Source organism: Brachyhypopomus gauderio, chromosome 10 (genome assembly GCF_052324685.1).
Source record: "Brachyhypopomus gauderio isolate BG-103 chromosome 10, BGAUD_0.2, whole genome shotgun sequence".
NCBI lineage: Eukaryota > Metazoa > Chordata > Actinopteri > Gymnotiformes > Hypopomidae > Brachyhypopomus > Brachyhypopomus gauderio.
In genome coordinates this window covers 2,416,022-2,439,047 of record NC_135220.1, presented here as the reverse complement: position 1 = coordinate 2,439,047, position 23,026 = coordinate 2,416,022, and the positions used below count along the sequence as shown (strand labels likewise).

The 23,026-nt window shown below is 46.1% G+C and overlaps 1 protein-coding gene across 4 annotated transcripts; it reads left to right on the top strand.

Moving 5' to 3' along the window:
- The first annotated feature begins 1,418 nt into the window (after positions 1–1,418).
- On the top strand, positions 1,419–22,846 carry hbs1l (HBS1-like translational GTPase). 4 transcript variants are annotated; one of them, XM_077018649.1, is made up of 18 exons: positions 1,424–1,581; positions 2,142–2,207; positions 3,363–3,503; positions 4,034–4,243; positions 12,708–12,816; positions 14,578–14,798; positions 15,088–15,253; positions 15,334–15,451; positions 16,318–16,464; positions 16,646–16,720; positions 17,383–17,500; positions 18,116–18,184; positions 18,283–18,387; positions 18,768–18,858; positions 19,052–19,160; positions 19,667–19,767; positions 21,175–21,319; positions 21,950–22,843. In XM_077018649.1, the coding sequence occupies exons 1-18, from the start codon at positions 1,539–1,541 to the stop codon at positions 21,959–21,961; spliced, it is 2,046 nt and encodes a 681-aa protein (XP_076874764.1). In that variant the 5' UTR covers positions 1,424–1,538; the 3' UTR covers positions 21,962–22,843. The 4 variants fall into 4 exon arrangements, with proteins under 4 accessions (XP_076874766.1, XP_076874764.1, XP_076874765.1 ...); XM_077018650.1 differs by having other exon boundaries at positions 1,458–1,597; positions 21,950–22,846; XM_077018652.1 differs by lacking the exons at positions 1,424–1,581; positions 2,142–2,207; positions 3,363–3,503; positions 4,034–4,243 and adding an exon at positions 4,575–4,704 and having other exon boundaries at positions 21,950–22,845.
- The last annotated feature ends 180 nt before the right edge of the window (positions 22,847–23,026 follow it).

Sequence of the window (23,026 nt, the reverse complement as noted above, 5' to 3'; positions counted from 1 at the left end):
ATTCTGGGGTCATTACCGACCATGCAGCCTTTAAAGGCCATGCACATCATTGTATTTCAAAATCCACTGTAAGCCTATTAGTGCGACAGTGCATGATTTTGACGAAATGATACAGGCTACTGTGCATTTAACAGTGAACAACAAATCAGGGATGGTTCTACAAATGTAGATGGGTCTATGAAGCAGTTGCTTTTTCTCTGTTAAAAGTCACAAACCTGGTTAATTGTGCTGCTTTTTCATACCTGACCCCTACACTGTTGCAATCAATAATATGGCTTCACCTTACAAGGTGTTATTTTATGGTCTGAAAAGCAAATATTGTGTACTAGAACACAGCAAAAAATTATGTAATCAAATCAAATATTAGGTGTATGCATATATATTAACATATTTTTATTCACACCTTTTTGATTATTATTTTTTATTATTATTTTATTTTAACACAGTCATTGAAACAAAACAAGCAAGAAAAATCTTTAATTAGAGAAGTATGATTTTTTTAGACAGAATTGTGGTATATCAGCTCTTATACCCACTCCTCCACTGCTTCCATTGTACGGATATATTTAGGTCAGTGCTACAAAACATCAGGTATGTGAGGTCTAAGATGCAGTGCTGAGAACGTGTGTGAGTAAAATACTGCAGGTGTGTGTTTTTGTGCCAAGTTAAATTTAGACTTAACTTACACTCTATATGTCAAATGTCATACAGATATGAATGACACTTTATAGCACTGAAAGAACAGAGTCTCTTGGGGAAGATCAATCACTCACACACACACACACACACACACACACACACACACACAGATTCATTTGGTTAGTGTCTTTGCTGTTTTTTTGTCCAGAAATGATGGAAATTTTGAGCTTCTGTTCTAAAGGGTTTGCACGAAATCACAAATCAGACAGACCCACAGAATTATATGTGGAACCCCCATATTTTATATTAATCAAGACTGAAAAATGAAACTCCTTTGAGTTAAATAATCATTTTGTTCCATATGTCTTCATGGAGAGAGACAGAGAAGGTGAGAGGAGCAGGTGTGGGTCAAGGGCTTGGAAAAGGTAGTTTCCACGGGTTTTCTTCAGCAGCTGTTGGACATCTTTTCCAGTGTGGGAGAACGCTCACAAAGGGGGATTTTTTCCACCTGGTCATCTCAGTGCCAGGGCCAGGAGAAAGACTCTGTGTATGCAGATATAATGGAATCACTTTTTAAAAGCCGCTCATATTGAGTTATGGTCAGACACTTCCACACAACTTTAGAATGGTCAAATCTACTGGTTTGCATTGTCATGATTATAGAAAAAAAAACTATAAAATACGCGCATTTTATGAATTTAGCTACGTATGTTTCAAACGTAGATCGTAATTAGATGCAATCAGCTAAAAGTGACTTTTATTTGAGTGTCTTATTGCGCATGCGCGCGGCCGCTGTGCTGGACGGGTGAAACATGGCGGCTGTGGAGTGAAACGCACGCCTCAACTTTAGCCAACGAGTTCATTAAAGATCTCAGTGTAAAACAACCTACAAACAAAACATGTCTCGTCACAGGAATGTCCGAGGTTATAACTACGATGAAGGTATACTCCACGAATAGTACGTCTGGCTGTCTTGGTTTAGCCAAGTTATTCCTACTTCTTGACCAGCTGGTTTAAGTTAAGCTAGCCGTTAGCTGGTTGTTGTTAGCCAGTTAGCACATAAACAGACTAGATGGCTGTGGTGCGGGTTTTAAACCCGCTGAAGGTTAATGTAATGAGTAAACTTCAAATTTCCCCCTTATTTCTGTAATAAAACAACCAAACGATGCAAGTCGTTTTCTTGAATATATTGTTAGCAATACAACTGTTAGCATGCTAGCTAACTGTGATCACATGAGTTAATTTTCATGGTACCAAACGGAACCAGCAGCTCATGACGGTTACTGCAGAATCATGGGCCGAACCTTCGCGTTTCTGTCCTTAAACTACCAGACTAGCCACAAATGTGAATGGCAGCTTATTGTTGATTTCTGCAACGTCAGGTAACGCTTCTGTGAAAATATGAGCTGACTAGGCAAAGAGTGATTGGACCGGGCCGACTGGGTGTCGGTGTCGGGGTGTCGCTGCCTCACACAGGTGTCCTCTCTCTCCGTTTCCTGCAGATTTTGAGGACGACGACATTTACGGACAGTCTGTGGACGATGACTACTGCATCTCTCCTGCTACGGGTTGGTACTGATCGTTGTTTACAGGGTTTATTTACTGTCTTGTTCTACGTGTGACCCAACTTGGGGTTTTTTCAGGGTAAACGCAGATCCAGTGGTGTTCCTGTTTGCAGTGGTTCCCAAACAATCTGTAAATGAAGTATATTCTGCAAGACAAATATGTATGTATGATGGCAGATCAAACATTCAGACAGTGTATATAGTTTTTGACCCCGAAGATGCACATATATTCTCTTATGTACACACTGTACTCAGCAGAATTGAAATATGTGTGAAATATTGAACAGTAGTGTGGCTGACATGACAGTTTGGTGTTTTTAATTTTCCAAATTGATTTATTATATTTATATTTTTTGCCAGAGAAGCTGAAAAGATTTTTTGTGAGCATAAGGATGAGTGACTAAATGATTTACTAAAGTAGTTTACTAAAAGATTTTCTAAAGGCCGGTAGCTGTGTAGGATACCCTTGGTTTAGTCTACAATGCTTATTTTTCATGTATTCTTAGTTTTTTCTTAGCTGCTGGCATGCAGATACTAAGCTTGGTTCAAAAAGGCAGCTGCATGAGCCATCTTGTCATGTCTATATGGACCTTATGATTGACTGTACAGTCATGCTAGATTAGGAATGGGACCCCCACACGGTTGCCACACTCTGATATGTATGCTTGTTGTAAATGTCTTTGTATGCTGTGACGTTACTCTTCAATGCAACTAAGAGGCCTTGCCCAACCCTGTCAGTATCCACCAAACCCAGATCCGTCCCTGAAACTGCTGGACAGTGAGGCGTTACTCATCACTCCACAGTCCAAGCCGACGCTTGGCGTTGTGCGTGGTGTTTGTAGGCTCGTGTGGAGTGGCTCGGCTATGGAAGCCCGTTTGGCGGAGATCCTGACGCGTGGGTCTTGTGCAGTACAGTGATGCGACCCAGCATTGGATATGTGCCTTGCCTCATCACTGTCCAGCCCTTCAGGCCCAATGGCTTGGGGCAGTAGTGGCATTCTGAAACATCAAACCCATTCTGCTCCCAGTAGGTGGAGAAAATCACGATGTCTTGGTGTATCCCCCCCTGGTGCTCAATCACCTCTCTTATAGGGCTCCTCCTGAGTAGACATATTGTTCTCTGATTGTGTTGTTTTTTCTTCTCCCTTAATTCCACAGCTGCCCAGTTTATCTACTCTCGTCAGGACTCGAGGCACACGGTACAGGTGGAGCCATTGGAGGAAGAAGAACATGAGGAAGAGGAGGAGGAGATGCCAACCTCTCCCACCATCACACACATGCTCGACCCACTGGAGCAAGGTACACCATAGGGCTGCATGATACGGTCAGAAGTATTGTATCGCAATGACATCAGATCATACTGTGATTGAGACATGGCTTGCAGTAAATGAATGGTTTGCACTCTGGTCAAAGCGCACTTAAGAGTTAGTTCAGTTCATTGTTAGTTCAGCTGAATTATTTTGACCTCGATTCTTTACATTTAGGTCATGCAAATACTGTGATTGTTCTGCACACCCACAGAGCACTCTTCTGGAAAATCTGACATGTCAGGATGCTCACAGCACAAAATAAAATGCGACTTGTTGTAAGGCTTATTTGTTAGATGATGTATTTATAGGTAAAATCAGTGCCTTTTAAATTAAATTGCAGATTTAATTTTAAGAAATCTAATATGTGTAGGCTAGGATACTACACTAAATCTACATCAGTATTTCAGTGGCCTAAATCTTGCATGTGCCATTGAGTTTATCATTATTTGTGTGTCTATATCTGTATTGGAGGCTGGTTGATATTTACAGAAGTTGAGAGCTCTGTTTGCGTGTGTCTAGGTCGCTTGTACTCCTGTTTGGACCAGATGAGAGCGGTTCTTGGAGACTCTGTCCCCGACTCCACGCTCACCCAGACTGCTCTGAAGTACGACTGTGACCCCCATCGAGCTCTTGACTCCATTTTGTCTGCTGACAGTAGCAAGAGCAGCACGCAAACAACTGCACCCAAATCCCAGCTGCCGCCCGCCGTGCTGCCCCCCCCGCACAAAGGTACGGCCCCCCCGGCGAACTCCAGGGTGTTTCCAAACCCTGACAGATGTCTGAGCATTTGGCCTCATATAGTTTCGAGAGCTTACTGTGTTTGAACATTTCAGACTTGTTCTATTAATTATGGCATTTCCCTGTTATTTTTTCTTAATGTTGGTGGAAATTTGAACCATACAGCTCATGACCTAAACTTCATAAATATATTAATGATTATATGTTTAATCTTTTAAGATTAAGGGGTATATGTTTAATCTTTTTATTATTAATCTTGTGCTTGGACAGTTTCTACAAGACTTTTAATCGTTAAATTGTTGTAGCTCTCAATCAAATTTGTGACGTATTGCCTGTCCTGTGTGTGTGTGTGTCTGGTTTCAACAATTGTGTGGACCTCACGTGGTGTCTCTGCCCATCTTCGTCCATCCTCCTCCTCCTCCTCACTCTGCTTCACTCTTGGCCCTTGCAAGGTAAGGAGGCTCTCCTCCCTCCACACCAAGCAGCACTGACACAGTCTCACACACACCTTCAAACACGCCGGTTGCCTCCACACTGTCCTTCAGCCTCCGCGATCTCCTAGCCCAGTCTGAGAACATCGGGGAGTCCAGCCAGAGCTCGGACCCTGCTCTGCATGGCTGGGTGAAGGGACCGTTAACTCGGGCCTCTGGCCTCGGGTCTGGGAGTGGGGCTGGCCAGCAGGCAGACGCACCACCCAGCTCCCTGGCTCAGCTGATGGCGGGGCATGAGCAGAAGTGCGCAGGTTCTCTCTCCGTGACGGGAGCAGGTCTTGGTCCCAGCGTCCCTCTGCCTACCAGCCTGAACCTTTTTTCCAAGGATTCACTGGCCTCTGCACTTGGCCAAGGTGTCCCTCTGTCCACATGTCTCTCCTTGGGTCCTGGTGCGTCTCGTTCGGCTGGCCTTACTATGAATCCCGGCACGTCTCCCGGTTTAGGCGGCTTCTCCGTAAGCCCCGTCTCCTCCCTCTTATCCGGCTCCTTGGGTAGCCTCTCTCTGCAGGACCCCAGGGTGGCAGCCCCATTGCCTGTCCCGCTAGGGAGCCTAAGCGACGTCTTGCAGGCCAGTAAGGCAGCTGAAATGGGGCGGGCAAATGGAAGCTGTGGGGGTGGAGCTCCGGGCGGAAGTTGTCCGTCATTGGCCGAGCTGATTCAGAAGCACGAGAGCAGCAGCAACCCTGGCCTTCTCAGCTCGGTGGCAGGACCGTCAGACACGGGCAGCCCGGCCACAGATCAAGCGCAGACTAGGAGGGATGCTAACGGCGTGAAAAGCCCTTCCAGCGGCCTCAGACTTGCCGGCCAGGCCACACCCACTTTTCCCCAACCTGCTGTTGCTCCTCCTCCTCCCGGCTTTTCTGCACTGCCGTCTTTGTCAGCAGTTTGGTCCCGACAACAAGCTGCAGAAAAACGGCTGATCTCCACGTCTTCTACGAGTAGAAATCCAGATAAAGTTCACAATCCTGGGCACGTTAAACCATTAAACCATCGGGTTCGTAAGACGTGCCCAGCGAACCTGACTCAAAACATAGATTTAAGCGAACTCATGTCCCGGACGTTGCCAGACTTGTCGCCATGTTTGAGTGACGATTGCTCTCTGGGCCCATCGGGCCCAGACTGTTTCTTTAACCGGAACTTGTGTAGTGTTTTCGCCAAGCCGTCCGTGTTTGCTCTGACGATGTGCGTCCGGACGAAGAGGGGGGAGATGGGACGTCGCGCCGCCGTCGGCCATAAAGCCTTCCTGTACAGCAGGCAGATGGCCAGAGTGAAGGAACGAGTGCAGGGACCTCCCCTCCATCACATCACGCCCTTTTCCTTTGACTCGCCGTCTCCCGATGACGTTGTCAAAGCGAATCAGAAGAAGGCGTTTACGAGGGAGTGACGAGGTCTGCTGCTTCAGGATCAGTTTCTGTTCCTCACTTTTGGAAAACAAGACTGAATTTATAATTCGACGAACCTGCTGATTATTTGGTCTTTCAGCATTTTAAGCTCCATTGGCGTCCTCACTCTGTCGGCCCTGTTGGGTCTCGTTTCAGAGTGTTTAAGGTCATAGTCATAGCCCTGTGCCCTTTCCCACTGCCGAGGTGACCAGCTAACCCCTGACCTGCCCTGTGGATCGGGCACATTACTCCAGCATTCTCTAAGCAGCATTCTTTTTAAACCAGTGCTGGTGAACTTTTAAAATCATTTTTTCATGCCTTCCACGTGGTATTAATATTTTTGTAAAATTTATTTGTAATCTTTGGACCATACCTTTTTATTGCATTTTGATTATTGTGTAATCGTAGTCCCTTGCTGAGTGAAACGAAAAAAATTACAAAGGTGAGAAAGAGAACAGCTCACCACCAGCTGCTCGCCTGTAGACCGCTGTCAGGGTGTCGGGAGCATGTCTGCTCTACCACAGAGACAGAAAGAGAGGGAGACGAGACGGAGAAAAAGAGAGGGAGACGAGACGGAGAAAAAGAGAGATACAACACAAAGTAAAAGAGGGAGTATAAAGGTCCCCACCCCGTCCCTGTTTAGTGTGTAATGTTTGCATGTACAATAACCAACACGGACACAAACTGAATAGAATTTATTGTGCAGCCATTTTTACATTTATTTTTTACTGAGATAAAACACTGATTTCTAATGTATTCATATTGAGAAAGATCTGTGATCATTTTAATTCATTTTTAAAGCACTGATGTATAGCACAGAGTGGTTTTGCTTGATGTGGGCGTAGTCCTGAGGTTTGTATGTGTACTGAAATAAAGCTTTGCCTGTTTCATATGCTGAGATTATGTGTGACTGCATGGGTGGGTCTTTGTGGGTGGAGGGGTATGTGTGAGTGTGTGTCGGTGCTCGTGCACGTACATGCACGTGCATGTGATGTTATCTTTAATGGGTGTGTTGATGCTCATTTTTGAGTTTGTGTGTGAGTGTGCTAGAATGTGTTATATAAGTCAAAATGTGCAGGCCACACTGAGGTGTAAACACACCCAGGCTGTACTGGAGAACCCTGCGCAGGGTGCTTTTGTGTTCTTTTTTTGTGGTGTGACCGACCACAGGTGTAGCTGTCTGTCTTTTGTCCTCCTCTCCCACCTTGCCTCTGCACAAGGACAGACGCATGCACACACACACACACACACACACACATACATACACACACACAGACAAGATGGGTTTGTTTGTTTCTTAACTAGTGGTCGGACCAGTTTGATGAACTTTGGTGGACATGATTCAGAAACCCTGTACATCTGAGGTTTGTGTGATTGAAACGATTGTAAACCTTTCAGAGATCCCCAGGGTTGAACTACTTTGAATCCTTTGCATGTTGTAAAGAGTGCAGAGGAAAAGAGTGCACCATGTGTGGGAAGTGCTCCATCTGAAGTTTCTAGAACGCCGTTGTATCAAGCATGTTTGGGCTCTCGCCTGAGTAAACAAAAACAACCAGTGGGCGATGGACATTGTGTGATTGGTCACATGCAGTTAGGCTCATGTTTTTGTTTTTATGGTTTATGTGTAGGTATCAGGGAAAAAAAAAAACATCAGGGACTTTGATTCCAACTTTTTGTTTTTCTTCAGTAATGGAGACTGTGCACCAGAGTAACACACCTCGTGCATCATACTAAACACTTCAAAAGGCTGAATCATAAAGCTCCGTGTGGGGCAGGCACCCAGAGCCACAGGCCAGGTCCGCCCCATCAAGGTGGGGACCGGTGACTGAGCCATCAGCAAAGGAGCACCTGCTATTGCACTGGTGTGCAGCTGAGCAAGGCGAGCTGAAGCACACCCACACGGCTTCTTCTATTACTCTTTTTTCTAATTAAACAACATCGCTTATGTGTGGCTGCAGTGATGGGTTTATCGTTTGGTTTTATATTTTGTCTGTTGTATGTGAATGATGGTTTGTAAAGCTGTGAATTTCTCTGCAGGAACAGTAATGGTGTCCTCCTCTTCGTCATAACCATTGTCATCATCATATGCCCTGCGTTTGGCTTGAAAGGTGCCGACCTTTAACCTGACTTGTTCCTCTAGTTTCCTAGATCCATACTAAGCCTAATCTTGGACTAAAAAAATTGCGCTGATCCAAGATCAGGCTTAAAGTATGTCTGGGAAACTCATTTTACTCCAGTTTACCAAACTAGAAGGGCGTTGGGTTCACGTATGATGCGTGGGGTTCCTCAGGGCTCACCTCTGAGCTCACTGTCGGGGTCGTCATCTTTTTCCTCCCCAATCTTGTCCATTTGCATGTACATTGTGTGACTTAACAGCCGTGAAAGTTAGTGACCCCAGTTTATTTTCTCTTCATTTTCCTCCATTTTTCTGCAAACACTCCACGCAAACTTGTTAACTCTCTCTGTGCTGAAACAACCGTGGGTGATAACAGGAAAGACTGCTGCTGAACTCTGATTATGGCCTCTTTCTCTCACTCTTTCCCTCCCCCTTTCTCTTCTTTCTTTATCTTTCTCCCTCTTTCTCACACTCTCCTCTTTCTTTCTTTCTCCCTCTCTCTCTCTCTCTCCCCCCACCCCTCTTTCTGACCAATTTTTCTTCTCCTCCATCCCGCTGTTTTGTCTTGCCACCTACACAGGAAAAAGTGACTCTTGACAGCTGGCCCTCCGTTACCGCTCATCTCTGGGTTTTTTGTACTTTTGTGGCTTTGCTAAAACGTTGATATGTCATGCTGCTGAGCACTGCACAGCTCTATAAATTGGTCATAGAGTGACTGATGGAGAGGCTGAGCGAGAGGTTACTGTCCTGTTGTTCAGACCACAGGCGAGCGTGCCACTGTTCGTTTGCACTCATTAACCACCCTATTTCTCTGCTTTTTATTGCTCCTGCACACTAACGTGCTCACAGGAGCACAGAAGTGCGTTAAAGTGCTCGCCTGAGTCATAAGATGAGTTGAGGGGATTAAGGAGCTAGCTGAGGGTGCCGTGAGCCCAAATGATCAGACCCTTGAGGGGATTAAGGAGCTAGCTGAGGGTGCCGTGAGCCCAAATGATCAGACCCTTGAGCAAGCAGGTACATTTAGTTGGGGGGCTAAAAAAATATTGTCAATCACATCAGAGTCTGTATACTTGTCTTTGTTGAGTGAGGTGTGTGTGTGTCTGTGTGTGTTTGCGCGTGTGCACCTGATGGAGTGTGGTAACACTAAGGTCATGGGTTCAGTTTCTCAAGGAGCATGCATATCGTTTCTGTTCTGTTGCGTCATGAAGACTGAACTGGCATGGAAAATAAGGATGTACCTGTGTGAGCCTTGGAGAGAAGATGCATGTTTTTGTTTAAGAGATCTGTGTATTTTTCCTCTTTTTAGAACCGCACTTTTCCTGTGACACTTGTACTGCAAGAGCGCCCCCTCCTGGATCATTTTCACATTTAATCCATTTCAGAGACAGATAGGCAATGAACGATGTGTTTAAAAATGATATAACATCAGAATGACAGAATAGTATGCTCATGTACCTTGTACTAGTGTTATATTTAATTTCCTGAAAACACTGAATTTCTTCCCTTTCAGTGTTGAAACCCTGAGTATTTGACAGATAAACGGGATTAATTGTGGGGATTAGTGTGGGCCAACCCCCCTGCTAGTGTTTGCCTTCCCTCAGATCCGTTTTCCTAGGTAGAGGTCATTTACATATCCTGCTGCGTGTGTGTACACACACACACACACACACACACACACACACAAAGAGGAGGAGGGATCTGTTTCTTTTGTTACCATTGCTTACGGGCTGGTTGTCTGAAAAAGACTGATTAAAAAATGGTAGAAAAAGTTGATCTTGACCGACACAAAGGCCGAAAGTTTCATGGAGTTATACAGCATTATTATTTCAGCGAGTTTAAAGAAACCCGTGCTCTTGGGGAGCACTCAAGTGTTCTCAACGCTGGACTACGAATGAAAAACCTTACAAGAAAAATGTCTTCCAGTGTAACGATATTTTTTTTATTGTCCAGCCCTGTAGCAACTAGTAAAAAGCCCAAATGTTGATTTAGTAACAACTCCAATGTTCACTGGAGTTCTTGTGCAGGCAGGTTTTGGGTTTTAGTATGCTGCCTATGTATTAGGTTATATTTTCACTCTTATGCAATATCACAATCAAACTGTTTTTGTTTTCACTTTGAACTTTTATTCAACATGTTGACCGTAGGGAATGTGTGGGAATGTGTCACCAGCCATTTCTGTGTGATTGTGATTTGTGATTAGATATTAGTGGCCAGTGGTCCATACAGTGTGTTAAATGTTTGCATGCATTTATTGTTGTGTATCCGGGGGGGTTTTGTAGGTGGGTGGGTGGGTGTGTGTGTGTGTGCCCGCGTGTGCATGCACGGGTATGCAGGTGAAGTATCACACACACACACACACACCCACCCACTTCCTGGCCCTGTGGCTATGCCTGCAGTGTCAGGTGTTTGAGTGTCTGTGTTTGTGAGATAAAGTTTGGTTTGGTTGGGGTGGGGGTGTGTGGGTGAACAACACTTGGGTGTGGCTCGTTGACACTAGGAATCCCCATCTCCAGGGTCTGTGTTCCTCTGGCCACATAAACAGCCCTTAAACAGCCTTATTGATCGTTCAGTTATTCAGGTCTTATTCAGGTCTTATTCAGGTCTTATTCAGGTCTTTTTCTGAGACCGGCTGAGACGGTGCCCTGGTGTTTGGTCCTGAGACAGTGGAGTCATCTTCATAAGTGAAGATGTGCACTGAGGAAGACTTGTGCAGGATGATGAAGGAAATGAACCATGTTGGACTGCATTTTGTTAAAGGGTCTTTCACACTAAAACTGTTTGGTTGAATCTTTTCTATCATTATCAATTATGAAACCGATATTTTTCAGTTCAAAAGTCACAAAAGGTTTTTGAAGTGAGCAGTCATCTTTCTTTGTGTCTGGGTGTGAGGGTGTGTGCGCGTGTGAGAGGGTGTGTGCGCGTGTGAGAGGGTGTGCACGCGTGACTGCATGAGAGCGAGGGTGTGTGTGTGCAAGTGAGGGGGTGTGTGTGCGCGCGTGTGCAAGCGAGTGTGAACGTGAGTGTGTGTGCGTGTGCAAGTGTGTATGGGTGCACACTTCTGCGCTTTAGCTTTGTACTTAATGATCCTGATGAGGTGCTTGCTTGATTAGAATCAAGTACATGTCAGTGTGCCATTAGTGCACACTCTGTGCGTAAGTGTACATGTCAGTGTGCCATTAGTGCACACTCGGTGCGTAAGTGTACATGTCAGTGTGCCATTAGTGCACACTCGGTGCGTAAGTGTACATGTCAGTGTGCCATTAGTGCACACTCGGTGCGTAAGTGTACATGTCAGTGTGCCATTAGTGCACACTCGGTGCGTAAGTGTACATGTCAGTGTGCCATTAGTGCACACTCGGTGCGTAAGTGTACATGTCAGTGTGCCATTAGTGCACACTCGGTGCGTAAGTGTACATGTCAGTGTGCCATTAGTGCACACTCTGTACGTAAGTGTACTCGGTGCGTAAGTGTTGTGGGCACAGTTAACCCTTTCCTGGCCCAAGCTGGTTTTGCTCAGTGAGAGATGACTGGCTGTGTCTCTGAACATTGACTCAACACTACTGCTATGACGGGACGAGCTGAAAGCCCAGTTATTGTTGAGGGAAATGCACACCAACACTATCTCCCTCTATCCCTTTGTCTTTTCACTCTATTTCTCTCCTTTCCTCCTCTTCCCCCACCTCTTCCCTCTCTTTTACTCTCTGCTTTTTTGTCCTTGTTATTTCTTGTCACCCTTTTTCTTGTCATCAGAATGAAAGGTGACTCAACTGTTTCAGTAAGTGAACAGCCCTAAATCAGCACATCAAACGCTCCGAGCTGACCACGACGTACTGTGGCCTACTAAAAGATTCAGTTTCAAGAGTGCTTCATCAAGCACATCATCAGAAACACGACAGTGGGAAAGGAAGCCTGCAACCCTACCGAAACACACACACACACACACACTTCAGCTATCAGAACACAGTGACATACTCTCACCTCCTTTACCTGTCCGTCCCCCGATTTCCAGGTCCGGTCATCTGCTGCAGTTTGTCAGCCGGCCATCTTTTGGGAAGTTGTGGCAAAGGTGGGGTGTTGTGGGGTGCGTTGGGTGGTGTGAGGGGAGCAGGCGGGTGGTGTGGCGTCCTGCTGCTTCAGGGTGTTGGTGAAGCGCACGTCTCCCGTTCGTCACTGTGCTGAGAAGTCACAAGGAACAAATGAGTCAAAGAGTGGAAATTTCGTCTGGTTACGGCATGTGTTGCTGTGAACGCTGGGAGAACTCCACAAAATCTTACGGACTTTCCATCAGTTTCACCCGTTACTTACATAAAGCAGTTTTTTTCAAAAATTATTTGTTACAATGTCTAGTTGATTAGCGATGTTGTATATAGATCAACATTTCTTTAGTAAGGGGTACGTTCTAAAGGTAGTTGAACATTGACATGGCTGGGTGATGGCACCTTTAACTCGAGTGTTTGTGTTTGTAGCAAAAGTCCGCGAGGGTCCTGAGACTCGTGTGGACTGCGAGGTCGTCCCCAAGGTCGCCCGGATGACGGTCTCTGGTAAGAAGCAGACCATGGGCTTCGATGTACCCAGGTAAAGACCAACAGAACCCGGCTGGAATCAATCCTGCAGGCTGGGAAGCCACCTCACACAGCAAAACATATATATTTTTAATGTTCAATTGTTTTCATTGAATCAAAAAAGGTTTGTTGTTTACTTTGAATAATTCTTTCAGTGCCACAGTGCGGTTACTGTGAAGCCTGTTCTTCATTCCTAGAGCCATAACTGGTTTTCCATCCTAATGCATCACATGAAATTTCCAAATTATTATTTGGCACTAGTTTTCAGTGGTAGTTCAGTAATGAGCTCCTCTGGCTGTGTGACAGGAGTGTAATATGCTTAACAATAAAGTGTTTGCCTGCCTGCGATGCATTCTGGGATTGGATTCAAACCACAGGAGTGGCTGCTGCCTATAGATTATTCGGATGCAAACACACATGTGTGCACGCAGACAAACACACACACAAAGCCCCAGACTATCACCTCCACACCTTAAACCACAGACCACACCCGAAGGGGGAACAGATGGGCTCCCGCAGCTGCAGTTCATCCTTCAGCTCACACACAACCTGAGACCATCACACTTGAATGTCAGGCCTGGAGTTCACATTTTTGAACATTTTTGATGGTTTTAGGAGATGGAAAAAGTTGCAGTATTCTGATTAAATCTGATAAGCTTTGTGCAAAGGTATGAGAGAGCATACAAATTCACACAATGATGTTTTGTTAAGTTTTAGACAATAGCTTTTTATACGGTTACAAATTTCATAGGATACTATGAATTTTGGTAATATTAATAAAATTGAACTTAATGTTATTTACATTTTACAGTGGCATTTGAAACATTTAAGTTGACGTACATCTTGCTTCACAATTAATGCACAATTATGTTTATCAATAATGCAGTAAAATGCAAACAATTCCTAGCGAAAGGCAAACAAACAGAAACCTGTTTGCATAATTACCCTCTTATATTTTTAATGAATGTTGATTACACTTGATGCATCATTAGCTAGCCTCAACTCAAGAGGGCGCTGTGTTATGGTTTCGGCCCTGCAAACGTTCACAGAGAAGGCTACCGTTATGCTTAGCCAAATCCAGTCCAGGTTGGGACAGTCCTGTTTACAACAAGCACGCATGCCTTTATCGACAACAAACGTCCCTTGGTAACATTTACGCTGTGGTTTAATCTCCATCTTAAAGCGTTATGCAAAGCTAAAAATATTTTTCCTGTCAACAACATTAACAGTAAGAGCTTTTCCTGGTATGTGCTAATCTACAGCGTGCTAGCCCTAACCAAGCCCTGATGTTAAGCATGAAAATGAGCAGCTCCACTGACCTGAGATAACAGTGAGGGGAAACGTCCATGAGAAACCCTAGTGGCAGGTTGCCGCTTGACGCTTGAGGATGTTTGAACTCTGACCCCTAGCTGTGCTTGCCTGAACACCACACCCAGCGGTCAGGGCAGCATCACACTCCGTGTACCTGTAGGGTTTGCTTGGGGCTCATCTGCTGGAGCAGGTGGTGGTGTCTTAATCATCTCATTTAAAGGCAGACGCGGAAAATAACATTTACATCAAAAAACACTCAAATGTCACTTTATCTGTTTAATCAAAAAATGTTCTAAATTGAATTAAGACTCTTCAGTAGGAAGATTAACATGTGGAACACAAATTCTGTGTGTGACTAAAGTCGACGTGACTTTACATGAAGCATGACTCCTGTTTTCAGAGCAGGTTCAGAAGACAGAAAGAAAGGTCGTATGTGTGTGTGTGTGTGTGTGTGTGCGCGCAGCTTGGAGGACGATGGCGGGAGTGCGGTCGTGTGCAGAGGTCCGAGCCCGGAGGCCAGACCCACGGCGCCGGACACACCGTCCAGAGCAGTGGTCCAATCCGAGGACCCCGCGGCCCCAACGCCCCCCCGCTCTGCCAGCAAGAGCAAACAGCAGCTCAACATCCGCGCCGAGCTGGAGCAACGCCAGGGTGGCAAGCCGCTTCTCAACCTGGTCGTCATAGGTGCGGCGCTTTGACCCCGCCCCCAGCCCCGCCCCCCGTGTTCTCAGCCGAACGGTTACACATCCATCTAAACGGTGTGGTGGTTATATGGGCAACCATAGGCTGATTCGCTTGCCTGTTTGATATTTGTTGAATGGAAGCACCTTTACTCCATAAATACAAATTGTAATTAGTTTTTTTAATTTGAAATGGAATACAAACATTTAGAATGTTATTCTTCTTGTTTCAACTAATGGCTACTGTGTGTGTGTATGTGTGTGTGTGTGTGTGTGTGTGTGTGTACCCACAGGTCATGTGGACGCCGGTAAAAGCACTCTGATGGGCCATCTGTTGTATTTGTTGGGCCACGTGAACAAACGCACCATGCACAAGTATGAGCAGGAGGCCAAGAAAGCCGGCAAGGCCTCGTTCGCCTACGCCTGGGTGCTGGACGAGACCGGCGAGGAGCGCGAGCGGTGGGTGGGGCTCACACTGCGTCTGCACGCACCACAAACACCCGTTTGTCCCCGTGAAATAATCTCTCTCTCTCGGGCAGAGGGGTGACCATGGATGTGGGGATGACCAAGTTTGAGACGGAATCCAAAGTTGTCACTCTGATGGACGCACCGGGACACAAAGACTTTATTCCCAACATGATCACTGGTGCAGCGCAAGTAGGTGAACAGCCCCCCACACACGCCCCCGCCTCGTACGGTGTCCCCACTGGGGTTGTGTGTGTGTGTGTGTGTGTGTGTGTGCGCGCATGGAGAGCTGCCGTTTAATGACTCTGCAACATTCACTCTCCAGTGTGAATGAACACACCTTGTCAGGCCTATGATCTGCTACCCATGCCCAGAACTCTCCATATGAGTGTGTTTCTTCTGTTTGGGTTTGAGTTCTGCAGTTTGAGTGAATGAAATTACTCACATGCAACCGGCCGGATTTACTCATTTCCTTGTGCGTGAGTGCTGAGTAAGGTGTTGTTGAGAGAAAGTGCCTCTCCTGGGGGGGTGTGGCTGTGCAGCGAGGCGGGAGAAAGTGGGGGGGCGTCTGCCCGACTGAGCTCATTCTGACTGATCTATTTCTGCTGAATGACTAGGCAATATACAGGGACTAAAAATATGTCAAATAAATTTGCAGCCGTTAATAAAATATTGGCCTCGATTTTGTTTTCTGGTTTTTGTTGTTGCTGTTTTTTTTTATTTTTTTTTATATAAAGATAAAGGTTGTCTGTGTATAGGCATAGAATGTTTGTTGTCATAAAACCTACTTTAGCTACACATTTTATGGTTACGTTTCACAAGAATTTATGTAATTGAGTTAGTTACACATGTTCCGTAACTTAACAGTCTTCCGAACGTTATTCTGAATGTGAAGGGGTGTGTGTGTGTGTGTGTGTGTGTGTGTGTGTGTGTGTGTGTGTGATTGTGTAGACTGATGTTGTGTTTGTGTGTCTCAGCGGGGTGGTGGAGCCCCAAGGAGTTTGATAATAGGTGTGTGTGTGTGAGTGTAAAAGACTAAAATAAGTGTGTGTGGGCAGGCAGACGTGGCCGTGTTGGTGGTGGACGCCAGCCGGGGGGAGTTTGAGGCAGGCTTCGAGTCAGGAGGCCAGACGAGAGAGCACGCCCTGCTGGTCCGGTCTCTCGGCGTCACTCAGCTCGCTGTTGCTGTCAACAAGATGGACCAGGTGGGTAACCATGGTGACCACAACACCGTAGCGTTACCACGGCAGTGTCAATCATATTCCTCTGAGAACCCGACTTCTGCCTGTCTCCCACCGTTTATACTTTAATTTACCCCCGTGTGTGTGTGTGTGTGTGTGTGTGTGTGTGTGTGTGGGCGGGTGCACGCGTCTTTGCTGAACTCAGGTGAACTGGCAGCAGGAGAGGTTCCAGGAAATCACCTCCAAACTTGGTCACTTTCTGAAGCAAGCTGGTTTCAAGGTAGGACGCCGTGTGTGCCCCCCTGACCCAGCAGCTCTGGTGCCGTCTGTCTTCTGACACTCTTATCAGCTCTCCACACCCAGCACTATGGATGCTAGTTTATGAGCGCGGACCTCTCGGAGGGGAAGCGCTGATGTTATCTCATGAGTGACTCATTTAATACAAGTGGTTTTCACAGAAACTCCTGTTTTAAAATGAGTGGAGCTTCAGAATACCAGGAAACCACTGAAGACCTGAAGTTTTGCTTGCAGTTTGCAGATTAACATTGCTGAGTTGTCCGCCATATTGAAAAACACAAAACGTTTTGGAAAGAGAGCAGCTTGCATGTGTTCTCTGTGTCCTGCAGCTGTGTGGCAGCCCGCTGCTTCACACACCTTCTTTCTCTTAGGCTGTGTTTGTTTACCCCGTACATCACCTGCGTGGAGTTTCTGCCGAGGCTCCATTAGTCTCGTTTAACCTGTGTGTAAGGCTACTGGAGGCTAGCTGTAGTGTGTGAGCGTCCACCTCGCGTTCCTGGGTGAAACTGAAGCTTTGGGTCAAGTTAAGATGGGTCGAGTCTTCCTTAAACACCTGTGTGTGTGTGTTAAAGGAGTAAGTGAAGTGTGTGCTGTGCCGTGTGTGTTGATGGATGATGTCACGGTGCAGTTGTCATGTCATTGCAGGAGTCCGATGTGTATTACGTCCCCACCAGTGGACTTTCAGGAAAGAACCTCACCACCAGGAGCAATGACGCCGAGCTCACCGCCTGGTATAAAGGCCCCTGCCTGCTGCAGCAGATAGGTGTGTGTGTGTGTGTGTGTGTGTGTGTGTGTGTGTGTGTGTGTGTGTGTGTGCGCGCGCGTGTGTGAGAATGTGTGTGTGCATGCGTGCACTTGTGTGCACGTGTGCATATTTGTGTGTGTATGTGTATATATCCATATTTTATTAATCAGTGCAGGTATCCAGGTATTGCCAAGGGTTCACTTACTTTGTTTTGAGACTGTGATGTATGTATGTATCACAATTTTGGCCACTGCAGAGGGGCTTTTATTCTCCTGGGCGTGTGGTTGCGGGTGTGTGTGTGGTGTGGGTGAGAGGTGTGTGTTGATATGCTTGTAACAATGATAGCTCACATAGTGATGGCTCACATAGGGGTTTATTCTAATGGGACTCTCTAATGTGAGGCCCACTGACATCTTACTCACTCTCACACTATCACTCTCTCTCACTCTCTGTTTCTCTCCTCTCTCGTTGTTTTCTCATGGGACAGTGGTTCAAATAATGTATAACATCTAGAATTTAGGATTGTAATCTGGATGCTATCCAGGATTATGGATAGTAAACATTAGTGAAAGGACTGAAAGCCTCATGAAAATAATGACTTGACCACATAAATCCGTCTCCCTCTCCCTCCAGATGCATTTAAAGCCCCTCAGAGGTCTGTGGACAAGCCTTTCAGACTCTGTGTCTCGGACGTCTTTAAAGGTTAGGCGTCCTGTGAAATGACCGTTGACCAGAATCGGAACCGACTTGTCTTGTCTCTGCGAGCGTGCTGGTGTGTGTAACAGTGTCTCTGCTCTCAGATCAGGGCTCGGGCTTCTGTGTGACTGGGAAGATCGAGGCCGGGTTCATTCAGACGGGAGACCGCATGTTGGCCATGCCTCCCAACGAGACCTGCACTGTGAAAGGTAACGCAGGCACGGTCTCTCTCGCGCACGGTCTCTCTCGCACGCGCTCACACTTCGACCACAGCACCAACACTCCGCCCTGTCTAGAGCTGAGGTGTCAGACTCCGGTCATGTGGGATCGGCGCTCGGGTCTTTTCCTGATGTCACACACCCTGTTTTGCTCATCAGCTAATTACCAAACCCTTAATGAGCGGAAAACACTGTCGTGTTCTCCCCTTACATTTGTTCCTAGACTAGACCAGGGAATTTACCTGCTAGTCTAGTATAGGAGGACGAATAAGCAAGTAAGAGGGGCTTTATAGAATGTAACGGTTCCCCCTACTGGTGGCTTTAGGTTAATTCAGGGAGCGTAGTAACTGGTTCTTTGTTTCTCTGTGCAGGTATCACTCTTCATGACGAGGCGTTGGATTGGGCTGCTGCAGGTGACCACGTTAGTCTGACCGTCACAGGGATGGACATCATAAAGATTAAGTGAGTATACCATGCCCATGGCTTTTCTGAGCACTGTAGCAGGACGTCGGGTCCATTGCTGTGACGTGTGTTCTGGAGGGTCAGGACCACGGCTATGACCCGTGTTCTGGACGGCCAGGTCCAGTCTGCATTCTGCTTGTGATTGTGATGTTTGTCCTCTTGTTTTAATGTGGTGCTCATTCTCCCCCTCTAGTGTTGGGTGTGTGTTCTGTCACCCAAAGGAGCCCATCAGAGCCTGTTCTCGTTTTCGGGCCAGAATCCTGTTGTTTAATATAGAAGTCCCAATAACACAAGGCTTCCCTGTGAGTTCACACAGCCACACTGCAACTGATTAAAGTGTTTTTTTAAAGATGTTTTTTTTTACCTTTTTATTTCAGTTGTGATGTAATTTACAGGTGTCCCCCAAACCCCTCACATTCAGACATGCTACATTTTCCCAGTGTTCTCTATACGCCTCCCATGCTGGAAGACGCGTGTGAGCCCACACGGTTTCTACACAGAAGCCTCTGGTCCCCACTCGGTTACTGTAGTGCATGTTTGCAGACAGGGTTGTGGCCCAAAATGGACTGGTTTGAAAAGAGAGAAATAAGGTTTTCTAATCTAAGGTTTACCACCTAAGCTGAACTGGAGTGATTGTATACACAAGCCAGGCCTCTGTGTCTTTAACCTAGGCTTATTCTGAGTGTATGAATACATGAGAAGGTGTGTGTGTGTGTCCAGGAGTGTTTGTAGATGTTCTGGTGTAAACATCTCCTCCTCCTGGTTTAGTTCATACACTTCAAATGTGTATCTTTTTTCCCCCCTGCAGGTGCTGTTACACTACCAGACAGTAAGCGAGCCTGCTACCATCCGCAAACTCATCAGTGTATTACACAAAAGTAGTGGAGAGGTTCTGAAAAAGAAACCAAAGTGAGTGTGTGTGTGTGTGTGTGTGTGTGTGTGTGTGTGTGTGTGTGTGTGTGTGTGTGTGTGTGTGTGTGTGTGTGTGTGTGTATTGCCCCAGACGGTCTTAATTTTCATCAATCTCGGTAGCTTGAAGATCCTGCGTAGTATCTTAGCTGATCCTTCTCTCTCTCCTTCACTCTTCTGGACGGAGATCTCCGATCTTCTTCCTAGGAACCTTGGTTGCCTTCCGGACATCTTTTCTTGTTCTGCTCTGAGGTCTTGGTATTTCTGAAGGTTTTCATGTTCCTTGTTCCTTGTATTTCTCTCTCTTGAGGGCTACATCTGTCACTAGTACCTTCCTCTGAAGTTTCAGTACTATGTCTGGTCAGTTAACCATTCCGACAGGATCTCCTTGCTGTTATTGGTATTGGCCCAAGTTGGCCTCTGTGGTTGTCCTACACAGCTCCATCGAGTTCTTGATGAAGGTTCCATTCCTCTTGATGCTGTACAGCCTGAAGCATTCCAGGATTCTGTGTGTCATTGAATCATGAGATTTCTTGTAGTCAGTCCAGGGGGTTGATCTATCTAGTTCTACAGGAGTAGGGTAGGGTTAGGTTAGAGTTAAGGTGACTGTTGTTTTCTCAAGTAGCTGGTTCTTGGCTCCTCTGGTGTTCTTGCCAAAGCCCCCTCGTGTATTGAGTGGTGTCTACTTATCTTGACAGAAGCCTCTGTTGTGTAGAGGAAGGTTTTTGGCCAGAAGTTGGATGGAACTGCCCCTTTCTGTGGTCCGTTCAGGATCAGGACTGTCGGGCCTTCAGTTATCCGTTCATGGTGGATTTCGTCTGTTAGTCATGTGATCACGGAGTATGGTTGGCTTCTTCAGCCATGTGGTCCAGCTCTTAATGCTGGACACCCTTTCTCCGATGTTTACTAGCCTGAAGGTTACTATGTCCTGTTCAGGGTGGTTGCTGTGGTCTGACCCCAGGTTCAGCAGCGACTGGTGGTGTCCTTCCCCCATGGCTGTTCCAGTATTGCTGAGTGTCTGAGTGGCTGTTGGTGGGTCTGGTCTCACCCTGACGGGCAACGGGTGATCACACCAAATATGGATTTGGTTTGGATTTCTTTTTGGAACATTCCCATTGCATTTTATTAATTGACAAAAATAAACAACTGACACTTCTACTTTTGAATGCATTCTTACTTTGCAGCCTTTTTCCAAAGTGTGTTTGTATGTGAGAGAGAACATGTGGCAGTTATGAATATCGCTGTGTGTTTCTGAACCAGTATAACCAGTATTGAGTTTAGTGAATGTGGCATTGATGTATTGGGGTGGGGGTGTTTACAGTAATTTCACCTTTTGCAGCTGTTGTTTAAATCCTGTGTGTGTGTGTGTGTGTGTGTGTGTGTGTGTGTGTGTGTGTGTGTATGTAGATGTCTGAGTAAAGGGCAGAACGCGGTGGTGGAGATTCAGACCCAGCGTCCGGTTGCCCTGGAGCTCTATAAGGACTATAAAGAACTGGGCCGCTTCATGCTCAGATATGTGGGCTCTACCATTGCAGCTGGAGTAGTCACAGAGGTACACACACACACACCTTAAAACCACACCAATGTCCTGTCTCCCATTTACCAGCATGTACTTGCACAAACCATTTATTAAATTATTCACACTATGTTGTTTATATGCACATAAACTAGTTTATTGTTTGGCTGATCTGTCTCTACACCCTGATTATGACTGATCTGGGACCTGTAGTTACCAGAAGTGTTTACTCTGAGAGGAGGGTGGGGGCTTCCGTGACAGATCTGGGCTCTATGGTCACCAAATAAAAATTTCAGCATGGTGCAGCTGTGAAAACATCATGCATGAGTCTTCCCTGCCTGTCAATCATTTGGTGTGTACACACAGTCCTTGCAGCGGTTGGCTAAGCACTACGTGTGCATCTCTGTGGAAGGCAGAGCTTCGGTGACAGGGTTGGGTAGAGGGTGTGAGGTTGCAGAGAGGGGCAAGTTCATTGGCAAAAAGCTGATGAAGGTTCACAAGAACTGAAGTCATGTAGAAGAGCTCTAATGAACGTGTTACCAGACAGTGGCCATGCTGATGGTATAAAGATCATGGCACTATATGCACATGGTGGACTATATGCACACTACACAGGTGTGAGAGCAGCAGCCATGTATTTAACAAATGCATCTCTGTTTCTCATAGATCAGAGAGTAAACACCATCAACCTTCCCATGATCCTTCAGGGCACACATCCTGGAGAAAGGAGCCACTGAACAGAAGTGCAGTTCCACGTATTCCACCGAAAGAGAGAGATCTATCGTTCTTCTCTTGTGCTCTCTCTCTTCCCTCTCTCTCTCTCTCTCTCTCTCTCTCTCTCTCTCTCTCTCTCAGCCTTTTCCTCCTCCAGACTTGTCTTTCACATCGGGGATACATTGCACGAAAAGGGGGTGTGTGTGTGTGTGTGTGTGTGTGTGTGTGTGTGTGTGTGTGTGTGTGTGTGTGTGTGTGCGCACTACCTAAGATTCCTGTCATCTCATTTGAAATAATGAACATCACACGCATAAACACACACATCTATATTCTCCTCTTCCATCCATTACACCTGTAATGAACACACTGAGCAGGGCTGTATCAGTTTTTATTGTTTTAGTTTCCTTTATTTTTTATTAAGTTTAATATAATTCTTAACTTGAATATCTGGAAGATGTTAAACAGCAAGGTGCCATGTCTTTACGGACGTCTATGATTTATTAATGAAGGACTTTGGTGTCGAGGAAGTAGGACTTGTGTGAAACACACAGGAAATACACAGCGTACTCTCCACACGTTCAGTGCTTTGGATCCGGCTTAATCTGGAAGAGCCCGGTCTCTGCTACCAACCCGCTCAAGACCCGTCCCACCCGTCCCACCCTTTACACGATCTGCTCGTGTAGACGCTGCAGCTGTGTTGTTACTTCTGGACCTGAACTGCCACTAAAGGAGAGGGCCAGTGGGAGGATGGGCGAGAGGGACGCTGAACAGGAGGAGAGAAGCGGCGCCGTGCGCCCCCCTGTGGTGGCCGTCGGAACTGCGCTCGGCGTCATATACGTCATGTATTTTGTTTAGATTTATTTAAACCGAACATATTGAACCAACTTTAAAAAGCTCCTTCAGCAAGAAATAAAGTCATGGAAGTTACTGCAAAACTCATGTTCATTTCTTTTTAAATGGTTCGTCTGTTTTTAGCACTGGTATAAAGTGTGCGTCTACTGGTTTGAATTTATTGCATTGTCATAGCAG